This window comes from Wyeomyia smithii, chromosome 2 (assembly GCF_029784165.1).
Source record: "Wyeomyia smithii strain HCP4-BCI-WySm-NY-G18 chromosome 2, ASM2978416v1, whole genome shotgun sequence".
NCBI classification, from domain to species: domain Eukaryota; kingdom Metazoa; phylum Arthropoda; class Insecta; order Diptera; family Culicidae; genus Wyeomyia; species Wyeomyia smithii.
This window is the reverse complement of record NC_073695.1, coordinates 57,141,594-57,156,153: the sequence shown is the minus strand read 5'-3', so window position 1 is coordinate 57,156,153 and position 14,560 is coordinate 57,141,594. Positions and strand designations below refer to the sequence as shown.

General features: G+C 39.1%; 1 protein-coding gene across 2 annotated transcripts; it reads right to left on the bottom strand.

Annotated features, from left to right (window-relative positions):
* Positions 1 to 11,344: 11,344 nt before the first annotated feature.
* LOC129723150 (nose resistant to fluoxetine protein 6-like) lies at positions 11,345 to 14,165 on the bottom strand. 2 transcript variants are annotated; one of them, XM_055677157.1, is made up of 9 exons: positions 13,889 to 14,165; positions 13,692 to 13,838; positions 13,287 to 13,461; positions 13,127 to 13,228; positions 12,872 to 13,065; positions 12,266 to 12,810; positions 12,065 to 12,206; positions 11,823 to 12,009; positions 11,345 to 11,759 (listed from the first exon to the last, which is right to left on the bottom strand). In XM_055677157.1, exons 1-9 carry the CDS (start codon positions 14,072 to 14,074, stop codon positions 11,485 to 11,487), a joined length of 1,953 nt encoding a protein of 650 aa, XP_055533132.1. In that variant the 5' UTR covers positions 14,075 to 14,165; the 3' UTR covers positions 11,345 to 11,484. The 2 variants fall into 2 exon arrangements, with proteins under 2 accessions (XP_055533132.1, XP_055533133.1); XM_055677158.1 differs by having other exon boundaries at positions 13,692 to 13,835.
* Between the last annotated feature and the right edge of the window lie 395 nt (positions 14,166 to 14,560).

The following is a 14,560-nucleotide window of genomic DNA, read 5'->3' as shown; positions in this document are numbered from 1 at the left end:
ATTGTGTACCCACTAATTAGTTGTTCTAGACGACAGAATACTTTTCTCAGGCAGCAGGGTTGAAGGGGGTTGGGGGACGTCATAGTTGCGAGACAAAAATTGTTCACATATGAATTGCATTTCTAGGATGTTAACTTTGCTTACTAAGAATGTCATTAGATAAGTAATATGAGATTGAGAAAAAAACAATTATTTTGTGTTGTGATTGGTCCCAGTTGAATTAATAGGGATACCTATTGAATGTGTCAATCATGCAACTTTCGTACTGACATTAGCAGATCACAATATACTTTGTGCCGTGTTGTATTTTTATGTCGTAGCGGGTCATTTTGAGGGTTGAAAAATTATGATCTCTGTATGTGACGAACATGGGATATTTGCACCTTCAGGGTTGTAGGCAAATTGTTGTTAGATATCTGTTTCTAGTTGTGTGTAGTAGAGAAAAAAATGAACTAAAAAAGACAGAATAAATTTAGAAGTTTGCAGTGCAACTAGTTAGAGATCTTATACATGTGAGATTTTCCCATTCGCTGCGTCTGGATTCAACTATAGGTACGGCATCATACCGCACGAAAGACTTGCGTAGAGGATAAGTAATTACTCGACTTGATTTGAATCTTAACACGTAACAAGTACAGCGTCGGTAGGTTTTAACAACCACACATTAGAGATATGTTCATGTGGGTTTAATACTTATCTTCATCGGTGTAAACAGTCTAGGAGTTGCTTTACTATGAAACTTTAGTTTTTGTGACAATAAATGTGTATAAAGTTTTATTTATGTGACTCTTAAATTTATCACTAAATAATTAAAAAAAGCTCAATTTACTGCTGAATTGTTGAACAAGACATATCAATCAACGTAGTCAAGACATACCAATTAATGTACAATGAGTACAGCCTGCTGAGACGTCAAAGAATATGAAGAAGGAAGAAAAAGTGACAGATTAGAGGTAACGAGAGTCATATAAACTAATTAATGTTATCAACAATGTCACATTTGCCAAGCTGTTAGCCATCTGAGGAATGTATCGATAAGCACTCGTAAACTTTTGAAACCGCATATTAAAATGGAATCATTAAAAACCAATTATGGAACAGACCGATTTATTATAGCTCCAGTTCTGCAGAGGAAGACTCGTACACTTCCTGGTCGCTGCTGACCAATTCTTTTTGAACTCCACTGTGTTTCAGAGTACTGAATCTTCAGTGAGTTGATGCCTTTTTCGATAAAAATGCCATTGCAAAGTAGAATTGACATGATGAGCCGATGTTAAATCGGGTCAGCATAGAACGTTGAGCAATGGAATTAAGTATTCTTTTTATTAAGCAGTCGTTCAAATGAATTTGAGAATTTATTGTTCATTGTATTGTTGAAAAATAGGAAAGAACTGTGAGCCGAAATTCAGGCACCGTGATACGCAATTGCTGTCACGTCGAAGCCTTGTTGAGTCCATGCCGCGAAGAGAACGTGAAGTAATCTGAAACAAAGGTTATCATCAAATATTATTGATTGGGGCTAAGAGAAAAAGTTTGCCGAACAAAAAAATGTTTGATTTTTCAATTGCGATGATAAACGAGGTTCCTCGATAGAAACTATTTGAGATGGTTTGATTGTCCACTGTATATAAAACATTTTGGTACAAAGATTGTACTGAGTCTAATACCGTAAGCCGGGGTAACATTGTGCCATGCCTTCTTATTATTGGTCAGCCATCTCATGACGATCACCAATCTCTCTTGAATAAGTTTACTTGCATACCTCACCAAGAAAGACAAGTCTTCTGACTCTAAAGAAACGGCTGACAAGTCACGGGTTGAATGGCACAATCTCGCCCACACTGGCACAATCTCACCCGGTACCAATTTGTTGGAAATTTTATTGCGATGGTTTGATAATATGTGAAATGAACATGACGGAATAGAAGTTTTCTAATTCTAATATTGAGGGTTATTAACAACTGTATCGATTTTAATAATTAATATGCTGTTAGATAGCCAAAATATACAAGATTATTACATGAGTGCAATTTCACATAAAACGGGTGACCAACTTAATCGACCGTCATGATTTGGCTGACGCTTTGCATAGATGTTTCTATTTATGGGCAAAAGATGCTATTTTGTGCTATTGGTATAATTTTTTGGAACACGACTCATTTTTGAAGCTATTTGAAGTAAGGTATTGATGATGCTATTTGTTTTAGTAAGGTATTGATGATTGCAAATATTTTTAAAGTCAAAACGAATCGGTGTGACGTCGTCGGCAAAGTTGTAAATAATAATTTCGCCTTTGCAAAAAAAAAAAAAAAACTCTGGAACAAACTTTTTTTTTAAAAAGAGATAACAATACTACAAGGTATACAGCCCTAGGGGTTGTATGAAATGGCGACGTAGAGCTAAATGCATATATTATATGCTGCGATAAACTGTTCATAGGCAACACTAGAGCAAAATCATTTCAAATCGCCTGGAAATACGCGAAAATTTAATCGACCATTTTTGATTTGAATGAAACTTTGCACACGTATTTGGCTTAGCAAACTGAGCATTTTTCACAGGTGGAGAGATTTTTTACACCCGTGAGTTACATTCTAAAAGGGCTAAAAGGGCCTTTTGGCTTAGGTGTTATTTGAAGTATTGTAGCCCAGAAACCGTTGGTTGTACAGAAAAACTGTCTGAGAATGAGTTGTAGCGAATCGAAAATGCATCATAAAAAATATACACTGCACAAAAAAAAATTTTTTGACCAAAAAAATTAAAATAAAAAATAAACATGAAATTTCAATTTAAAAAGAGTTGAATTTTTTTCTTATTTTTTTTTTTTAATTAAACTTGACGTCAATACGCAACTTCAAAAAAAAGTCCAGGATGGAGAAATGAAAAATAATTTTTGTATGGTCGATTAATTTTTTTATGAAAATTCTAATTCAAACATTTTTCAAAATATTTGTATTCTGAAGATTTCAAAAGATGCAGAGAGTCATTTTAAATCAAAAAGCTTTTGGTAGTAAACATTCTAAAGGCGTTGGTTTTCGAGTTATTTATAATTTAAGCTCGAAAAATTATAATTATTTAGGAAAATACACGTTTTTCATAATTTGTCCATGATTCTCCAGCAAAAACCATACGTTCATTGAAATGCTTGATCAAAAATATATAATTCATTCTTTGACAACAAAACGATTGGGCGAACGGTTCTCAAGAAAAGAGTTAAATGTTCTAAGTGCTATAAATATATATAAGAATCAAATATTTATTTTCGAGTTCTATTATCTTAGGAACATATTTTTTTATTACATAGATACTTTACAAAACTAGTTTCACCTTATATTTTACATACATCATAAGTGAATGATTTGTCATCTTTTGAAAACAGCTTCGTTTGTATCTTATTTTCTGAAATCGGAACAAATCAAAGTAGAAGCTATAGTAGAGCTATACATTTTGCCGAATCGCATCGCGCCGTTATTTGCGTTCTGCATGACCGTAGCCAAACACTGAGCGACGCAAACACGTAATTATAGTCAGAGTATGCATGCAGATGAAGATAATTAACTTTGGATTATAGCGCAAAACGAGAAAATATTAACTCTTCAAATAATCATTTGTGTTCTTCAAATTTCAGTTGTTCAATTTAATATCCGATGAAATGTTTGTTTATTATCTGACGAAGCTCTTATATAGGCCAAATGATGCATTCCCAATTTACTAGGTCAATAGCTCTGCCGACCGTGCTTGGGAAAGCGCGGTATAACGACCAATCAGAGGTCGAATTTTGTGTTTTGACAAGTCTTAAGAGTTTTCAATAGTGCAATTGTTCGAATGATAAAATTGCAATTTGAATGCATTTGGTAGGAATTTTAGAAGATTTTCTAATCGATTGCTGCAAAAACGAAGGAAATCCATCGAAAACTAACCGATTTATTAGCATTTGAAATTTTTCTCACTTTTTTCAGTTTTAGATTTTCATTTCACATCCCTATGTAACCGAACTTCCTGAGAGAAGTATTCTAATTCAAAATTAAATCTTCATTAATTCATTTGTTGTCCTTATAAGGACAATTGTTCAATTTATCATAGGATGTAGTGTTTATCTTATATCTCTGTGTTACCTTGATAGTGAGGACTAAGGCGCACGGTCAACACAATGAGAAAGGTGTTTTCACATTGAAAACTAGACACGGCTTTACTGGAGGAAGTGTTGGCAAATGCATCTACCGCTAATACGAAAGCGCGTCGTTTCATGTGGGGAATATCAACAACGAAAAATGACGCGCGTCTAAGCATAACCCGAACTGTTTCGCCGTGCTGCTCCCATTTACTTTTACATCGGCCTCAGGGAAGTACCGGCTGCAGCTGCATCTACCGCTGAGGCTGTCACTATACTGCTATTGGTACCAAAAGCTATTAACTCTTCAAATAAGTGTGTTATTTGTTCTCAAAAGAACAATTGTTCAATTCAAAATCGGATTTACGCAATCGCATCTCTGTAATATTACCGACAATAATATTCTTCTGAACAAACTGATACAACTTTCCCATTAGGCCTCTGCCATAATGGACGCGAAAAGCGACGCGAACCGATTCGCTCAGCTGTAGGTTAATGTACAGCCATCAGTAGAGCTGTACATCAACCTACGGCCGAGCGAATCGGTTCGCGCCGCTATTCGCGTCTACTATGGCAGAGGCCTTAGAGAAAGTTTCTGGCTGATGTATTCACTCCATGCAAGCCTGCTGCTGATGCTTCCCGCTACCACACAGAAACAGCATTTTAGTGAAGGGAGTGTCGTTGCATCAGCTGACCCTGCTACTATCGATGCTGATATACCCGCTGCAACAGCTACGCTATGCATAGCCATGCCACAGTTGTGGCCGCTATACGCTGGCCCAACTGCTGAGCACCTGCAACGCTATCCGTAGCCATGCCACAGTTGTGGCCGCCATTGGTATCCGCTGTACCTGCATCTGCTGGCCCTGCTGCTATCGATGGGGAGATCCGCTGAAACTGCTACGCTTATTCGCAGCCATGCCACAGTTGTGGCCGCTATTCGCTATCGATGGTACCCACTGCTCGCTCCCGCTGCTGCTAAGGGAGGACTGCTGTCGTCGCTGTTCAGAACTACTATGAGCGGCTTCGACTAAAACAGGCTCTTATATAGGGATGAAAATAGGAATGAATTATTTTACGTCCGTGGTGGAATGATATAACTTGAAAAATATGTGTGACTTCATTCTGGTTCAGAACGATCATTTGATAAGCTCCACCTCCGCCGAGCCGGACCGATAGCACTCTCATTGAAGCAACAAATTAACATGTTTTGTGTCGTGTTGCGCAGCTTGGTTGAAGAAAATGTTCCCGTCCCCATGTCGCATGTAAGCAGATTACTGCGTTCAGTAGACAGTAGATAGTGTATCCAGCGAATAAACACCGATGGTGCTCTCACACACGCAACGGTTTTAACCCGTATCTTATTGCGGTTTGTAACATCAAGCGATTTCGTTTGCTCGCTGTTGCGTGTTGCATCATGTTGCAACTTGGCAGCTGGGAAACGACGAAATTCTGTTTATGCTGATTGATTGAATCGACTTCATATTAGCTCTGCATAGTCGAACTAACTGCTTTTGTGAATGCGTACTAACAGGGCAGTTAATTATTCAATGTCGATTATGCTGATCGCAGCCTTTGCGCTGCAACAACTACAACAACTACAACTACAAGACTAGACAACTACAACAGAATTTGATTGCATCCCGCACAGAATGTCTGCTTGTGTTGATGCCAGAAAATAATTAACCTTCAATTATTTTTTTATTTGCCTTGAAAAAAGCATGTTGCGGTTCAAAATTGGTTGCTAATTACAACCTTTGAGCTGCCCTAACATTGGGGGAATTAAGATACACGGACAACATGCACTGTGGAAGCTATTTCACATTCAGTAAATTAGACGGGTGCGACAAATTTAAATTGTTAGGATGCAACACAGAATGCTTGCTTGCGTTGACAAAAATTATTAACTTTCAATGACTTGTTTATTTGCCTTCAAAAAGGCATTTTGATTTTCAAAATTGGATTTCCTGATGGCAATCTTCATGCTGCCCCAACACGGGGGGAATAATGGCTGTCTGGCGACACACGCTGAGAAAAACCGCGCTGCTCCTGAGACGTGGTGACCAACCACAGGGCTAGTGCTGCTGCTAAGGAAGGACGACTGCTGTTGTCGCTGTCTAGAACTATTATGAGCGGCTCCGGCTGAAACAGGCTCTTATATAGGCCAAATAGCATGTTTTCAATTGCAAGGTATATGATCCTGTCGACCGTGCTTGGGAAGCAAGCATATAACGACCAATCAGAGGTCGAATTTTTCGTTTTGACAAGGCTTGACTATTTTCAATAGTACAATAGTGTGAATAATAAAATTACAATTATCTTATTTTGGGAAGAATCTTAGAAGATTTTCCAATCTATTGCTGCAAGAACGAAGGAAATCCATCGAATACTAACCGATTTATTAGCATTTGAAATTGGACATATTTGTCACTTTTTTCGGTTTTAGATTTTCATTTCACATCCCTATGTAGCCGAACTTCCTGAGAGAAGTATTCTACTTCAAAATTATTTTTCATTTCTCCATCCTGGACTTTTTTTTTGAAGTTGCGTATTAACGTCAAGTTTCTTAAAAAAAATAAAAAAAAATTCAACTCTTTTTATAAAATTGAAATTTAATGTTTATTTTTAATTTTTTTGGTCAAATAAAATTTTTTATGTACAGTGTATATTTTTTTATGGTGCATTTTTAATTCCCTACAACTCATTCTCAGACAGTTTTTCTATACAACCAACGGTTTCTGGGCTACAATGCTTCCAATAAAACCTATGCCAAAAGGCATACGCCCTTTTAGAATGTAACTCATGGGTGTAAAAAATCTCTCCACCTGTGAAAAATGCTCAGTTTGCTAAGCCAAATACGTGTGCAAAGTTTCATTCAAATCAAAAATGGACGATATACGACCATAGGTCATTTGGCGCGATCTTGCTCACTACCGTTTATATTTGATGGTCGTTATTGTAAAACTAACGATGCATGAATGCATGGAAATTTTATACTAGTAGTAGTTGTGAAAATCAAGGTTGTATATTCAATGTTGGGGTGTCAATTCCATTCAATTGGTCGCGTGCCGATAATTCGCCCCACAAGTACAATTTTGAAAAAAGATGTACGACAAACTTTCAGTCCTAAAGTAATGCTACAACATTGTCAAAGAAAACAGTGCTCTAACTATTGTACCTAAAGTGTAGGAGCCCATATTCAGCGGGATGTTCAGCCAATATTCGCGGTGAATATCATAATATTCACTGCGAATATTGGCTGAATATTGTACTGAATATGGGCTTTTACACTTCAGGTATAAGAGTTAGAGCATTGCACTATTTAACAAACTTGTAGTACTACTTAGGGACTACAAGTTTGTCATACATTGTTTCCCAAAATTACACTTGTGGAGCGTGCTATCGGTACGCAGCGAAGAAGCACCCTAAAATTAAATATGCAACCTTGGTGAAAATTCTCATAACTCTTATCTTCAAACATTTATAGTTCTGAAAAGAACTGATTTCATAATCTTCGGCTCGAAATGTGTGCTACAGAACGCTGATGATCGCACCACCACCGGTAGCATTGAATATTTTTTTGGCCGCGCATAAAATTTGCTCTCCGCTGTGCCCTCCAGTAGTAGTCACAGCAAAATATCCTTCAGCGTACGATGGTAACTGTTGCTGCCGTATGCAAAATAAAGATAACATGCTCCGCAGTGCCTGGAAGTTGACTCGTATGCAGCTCTCGTTTCTCAATGTCGCGTACCTCTAACAGCTATACTCCACTCGATATTGTGTGACAAACTAGACTGAAGCTGAATTTTCTACACGCAGTCTTTTGTATCGAGTTCAACGTAGATTTTTGCCATTAGGGCGTGGCCATGCAGTTTCGAGAAAGACAAACGGAACAAAACACTTTGTTGAGTCAAAATATGTAGGCAGTGGAATTTATTCCGCCCATGTTATTGTTATCCGTGCTCAGGAAGCAAGCCAATAGCGAGGGAAATGTATGGGAAAGCTTGACCTTGGAACTTTTCACCTTTTTTCCCCATTAAGCAGTAAAGCAACAATGTTAAACATTATATCAAACAATTGTTACACATCTTATCTATCCACCGACATATAAATGACTAAGATGCATTAAGTCGTTTGAAATCTGATGCAACATTTGCAAGTTTCATTTTCAAATTCATAAAATGTAATCTAGTATAGAAAACAAAGACGTAGTCCTACGTCAAATAAAAAAAAATTTTCTAAATAAGCTTATCTTTGAAAAATTTAATTTTTATATAAAAACTACAAAAGATTACCTAAACATTAAGGACTGTCCAATAAGGGAGAAATCAGGAAAAAAAGTTATTGTTTTTTTTTGGAAAAATACTTATTTTTAATCATTTTTTCACAGGGCATATTATTTTCTTGGAAGGCCTTAATTATTATCTACAACTTTATCAAAGACACTATGCCAGTCAAACAAACCTTTTTAGTTGTAAAATATTTTTAATCTCCTATAGATAATGGATAAATTTCCATGGGTTTACCTTCACGCACACTGACGAAACTACCCATGCACTATCAATTATAGTAACCCATGAGTCAGTAGAAAAAAATTGACAACACTACCAGTCAGTCCAACCGTGATGGCGAAAACAATGAAGCTACTTCGTTCAGATGTTGCGCGTTCAAAAGGTGGTACCCCACCGCGTTGAAAACGGACACTGTGGACGCCGGATACGCCTGTTTCGGCATCTACAACATCTCGGTACTGTTGGACAACAATCAGAGCATAAAATGGAGGCCGTTCCTAAACCATGTGGTCATAAAGAGAGGGACGGGGGGTATATCGAAAGACCACGGAAGACCAAGCACGGGGTTGAGGGGTTAACGAAATAACCACGTGGTCTTTTTTCTTGTATTATAATTTATTGTTGCCACTAAGTCAAGAATGAAGCTTTTGTATTCCAGAAATATAGAATGTACTGAAAGTTTTATAATAAAAATGTACAAAAATTAATGGATTTTTGGTACTTGACAAATGAAAAGACCACGCGGTTGAAGTCGCAAGGAGGAGGAGGAGGTTGGCCAAAAGACCACTTAAGACCACGGGGTGGGGGAGGGGAGTACGGATGGTATGAACAGTGATCAAAACATGACCACGTGGCTTGGGAACGACCCCAAGAAAACTCGGTTCCGGACGGCCGACGACCCTGAGCGACAAGAAGCTACAAAGTATGCTGAAGAGGAACACCGAGGGAAAAGCGACTACATTGCTGCGTGCGCTTGTCCGAGAAGTCGATGCAAACGGCCAAACAGTGAAAAAGTACCTAGCGAACATGGACATACCTGTTCAGGAAGCGGCAGTCCCGTCAACTGGTTTCGGAGCTGCAGGCAATGATTCAGCAGCAGCGGCTGAATAAGATGGTCAAGTTTATTTTCGTGGCAAATCGCTACGTGGCGGTGGTGATGGACGACGAGACCTATCTCACCCTGGGTGGCAAGAACAGGCAGGGCAGGGCAGGGGCCTCCCGAAGGAATTGAGCTCCGAGGTGACTTTCATTTCGTACATGAGGTTCCTCAAGAAGGTGTTGCTGTGGCTGACAATCAGCGAGAAGGGGATGTCGAAGCCGCTCTTCTTTCGGCCCCGGATTGGCCGGGGAAGAGAAAATTAATAGTACAAAATGCCTGCCGAAAGTTGCGTCGTTCATCAAGGAATGCCATAAAAGCTAAGACGCGGTTTTCTGGCTGGATCTGGCATCGGTCCATTACTCGAAGCCAACGCCCAACATCCTCCAGTTACGTCCATCTACAGTTTCACGGCAAACATAAAGCGTAAGATCTACTCCAACAATTCTATCGCAAAAACTGAGGGAGAATTGATAAATAAAGCGAAGAAAGAATCGGAAAAATGCTTACACGCATGTTTTCGTCCGCCATGATGAATGTTCCGGTTAACGCACTAGGGCCTGCCGCTATATTTTTTGCAAGTAAGCTAATATAATTACCTTCCATGGATGTTTAAAGCAAAACCTTCTTGGTGCTACATTTCGATAAGGAACTTGACCTTCTGCTTATTTTGCGCCGATTTCGCAACCAATTGTTCAACGTACAGGACGCTACGAATTTACTGAAACTAACAGTCTACGGCTCTTTTCAGACGTTATAGACGTGTGGTCGTTCAGAGGACCAAACGTTGACTCGGATCATTATCTCGTGCTATCCAACATTCGCGCCCGGTTGTCCAACGTGTTAAAATTCTTGACGACAAGGAGGACACAGTTAAACATCCTGCGGCTATCAACTGGAAAAGTGGCTACAGAGTACCAGCAGAAGGTTGATGAGTGGATCGAGGTCTAGTTGGAGGTAGCCTAAATGAACAGTGGAGGCATATCCACAGTACAATCACCACCACAGCGGGAGAAGTGTTGGGTACATCTGAGACAAGCACATTCAGTGAGTGGTTTGACGCTGAGTACCAGCGAGCGACGGATGGAAAGAACCGCGCCAGAATTCACATGTTAGCCACGGTTGTGACTCGTCAGAGCGTAGGAAGATACCGGAAAGCTAGCGCTGTTGAAAAAAGACTCCATCGCTGGAAGAAACGTCAGCATTGGGAGGGGATTCTTGCGGAGGCGGAAGGTTGCTTCTCCGGGCACAATGCGAGAAGCTTCTACAAGAAAATTAATAGAATCATGAACCGAAACGTGTCAGTGCAAGTGCAAGTGCTGTCATGTGCAACGATAGGGAGGGGAACCTGATTAACGATAGAACGGAGGTGGCCAGGCGTTGGAAAGAACACATTAGTGTGCTGTTGAATGGTGAAGAGAACAGCGCAGTCGAAAGGAGCAGGATGGTGATTGAGGATGATGACAAAGCTGTGGACCCACCATCCCTGGACGAGGTGAAGAAAGCAGTGAAAGAGCTGAAGAACTGATAAAGGAGCAGCTGGTAAGGACGGCATTCCAGCCGAACTCTTTGAAGTCGGGAGTGAACAGCTGTATCGTGCTTTACACAGGATCATGCGGAGAGTGTGGTCCGATGAAGAATTACCCTCGGATCTCTCAGGAGGGAAGCTGTGAGAATAGGGCTCCGACGGATGTTGCTGCAAACCCGTACTAAACTTGCACTCTACAAAACACTAATCCTTCCCGTGCCCCTCTACGGCCATGAAGCATGGACGTTAAATTTGAAACAATACGGGTCGGAATTATTATATAACCCTAAATAACAAGTTTTAGAGTCAATCCGTTGAAGAAACAATATTTATTGTGCTTGAAAAGTATTGTTTCGTTAAGCTCACCGTATAACCGGATGCCAAGTTCAAACTGTCGAATAATCGTATATAAAGGCAAAAATTGTTCAGCCTTGGGTGTTTCACTTCAAACAAAGTTCTAGGTTTTCTTTGTCTTTCTGCTAACAAAGAACCAATGTTTGAGTAGAAGACTGCTGGGCTGTTCTATCGCAAGATACGTCACTAAACCTAGTGCGTAAGATGCTACGACTAATGCAGTGCATAATACAGCTGTATTCGAATGGGAAACTTCAACCGGTACCGGAACGTAATTGAAAGCTATCCGCAGCAAGGGAATGTGAAGAACATAGACGCTGTATGACAACTTTCCTAGACTGGTAAATAAGCGAGTGCTCAAAATACGTCGAATTATGCCTGCAATCATAAAGGAAGAGTATAATAATGAAAGAACTTTTTACCACATAAAAACATACTCACCTGGAGGATTTAGGAAGCAGTATATGAAGCAGACACAGGCACCAAATATTCCGAAGTTTCGATATAGTACAAAGTGAAGTGTGTTAAGTATTGAAGGAAATGGTAAAGCGTATATGTATAGCAGAGGAATTGTTCCAAATACGGTTCCAACAATCAGCAACATTACTGGTATCATCTGCTTGGAAAACTGAAAGTGATCTATTTATAATACTGAACAGAGAATGGGTACATTAGAATCTCACCCCTGGTTTGCTTTTTCCGGTTTTCGTTTGATGGTACAAATATCCAACCACTAATCCAGCCACTGTTGCGTTCATGTTGGAATAACCTGGTTGATAGATATAGTTGAACCAAGGCTGATAGTATAACAGAAAACGTGTTTCCCTAAAAAAAAATTAACAGCGATTCAATCAGATTCAAATGATTATTTCCGATGAACTTACTGGAGATTCAATGGAGGCAAAGAATGTAATCCCATATAGTGAACGATGCTCGTGGGAACGATTATCGAAGCCACGCCTACTATCCAGAGTACGGTTTTGGTTTTTCTAGGGAACTTCCAAATCAGCGCTAATAAAGCTAATGAACAAAGAAACAGTTGCTGATCGGCAGCCAGATACCAACCGTGAAGAAAACAAGATTCATTTTTCACATCGGGAAAGTTGTTTATAAAAAGAAGATTCTTCCAACCGTGCTGCCGACAAACCAGCCGTTCGGTAGTCATGGTTAGATATCCAGCAATACTTAAGTTTACTCCGGGAAGGTTGTCACAGACGATTGTAAACAGCAGAAAGAAGTAATAGACTGGAAGTAGTCGAATCATCCGATTTATGATTTTTGATCGGAAATAGCTAGCATCGAATTTGGTGTTTGTCTGAATGTTCTTTAAAAAGTTTATCATCTGCAGCATGCCAGTTATGACTAAGAAACTTTGAACACTTATGGGAGTTAAAGCGACAAAGGTCATTATAACTGGATTATGAATATTCTGGAATCAGATGGAATTTTAAGAAATTACTCTTTTTTACTTGTAAACGATCCTTACGTACTTTCTCTACTTGTTCAGGATTGTTTTGAGGAAGAACCGCACTCACCACTAGAGAGTGAATCATCAGAGTGAATATGTTAATGAAAATTCGTAATCCATCAATGTAGCCGAAATCCCGATATAGCTCAGAGTTTGGCTGCTCCAAAAGACGAGCCCAATTTCGGCGGATTGCGAAACAGTTTACGATCAGGTTATCTATATGGATAGAATACATTAGCTTTAATGATAATAATTTTTATAGAGGAAAAAGAATTACCTTTCAAAACAGCGTTTGATACAAAAAGTTCAATTCCGTTAGTAATTAGAATAGTACAAGTTAAAACTAGTACTAAAACAATAAATGCAATCGTCCAAAAGTCTGAAATAAATATAATCATATCACAGGAGAAGCTCATCTGGCATAAAAGCCGCAATACCTCTTTCCAACTGATGCTCGGCAGGATCATTCGTTACGCAGTACTGGATGTTCGGGAAGCCACGCTGAGTCAGGTTGTAAGCACGCTTCAAACGATTGTTGACACAGGCATTCAATAACGTGGCATATTTCATATTGAACTTATTCGATTGATCGTTCCAAACTTGCAACATGTACTAATATAATTTGACGAGCATAAAAACAAAATTACATGGTTTACAGAGTGCACTGGTGGTTAAAACACAAGGTAAAATAAGCAATGATTTGAATGGATTGGACGTTAAATATTATTCCTCGATATTACCAGAAATTTCGAAATGGCAAAAACAATTCAAGTGAGAATATCCTTAGGATGATGGTAAAAAATAAAGCTGGGTAGATGAACGAATTCGTTTATATTACTCACCGAATCTCCAATATTGAACTTAGGTTGAATCAATTGTTGCTGGTCCGCTAGGCTTGCAGTAGCCAGTTCAGCCTCGCAATCTGCAATGCAAACACCCCATGCCAGGTTATTTCGGCGATAGCCGGCTATCATCCTGTTTGATTCCTGCTAGAATCGGAATTAACAATTAACCCGTTTGATGTAAACGCCAAACATACCGTTAGTTCATCACCCTTTGCTGTCAAATGTATTGCAACACTGCAGAACGTTGACCCGCATTTGTTGTAATTGTCGTACCGAAATAACGGAGGGATTATAGCAGACTTGGATTCGTTCCTCACGCAAAGAGACCATTTCACACTTGAAGCCAACAGCAGGAAGCCTAACCATTGAAATGGAATCATCGTTCAGTGAACACTTTTCGCGAGAAGATTCACCTTTCCTAGAAGCTGGATTAACTCAACGTGAAATGATCTGCTAAATGTAGATGTACACTAGCCAGAGCCACTTGGCACAATGTACCATGACGAGAGGGCAGTACAATTAAGGTTAATGTTTTGCTCATAAACGAGATACATTTGTGTCTTTTTTTTTATAGAAATGAACCCGACAAAGGAATGTTAAGGGCAACAGTTAACTGGAAGCTTTCTGAATCCAACGATCTATTAAAACCTATACTGTCTCTGGTTGCATTGTTGACGTAGGAGCAGCAACGACCAAAATGCAGTTTTTTTGTTGATTCGGTTTCCTTGCCCTAAGATTTATACACTACACGCTTTTTCGTTCTGAAACATTTGAGGAACATTAAATATATAAAAAACGTTTTGGTGTAATTGCTATTTGGTTGCAATAATGACGTCACCTTATACACGATGCAATTATAAAAACAA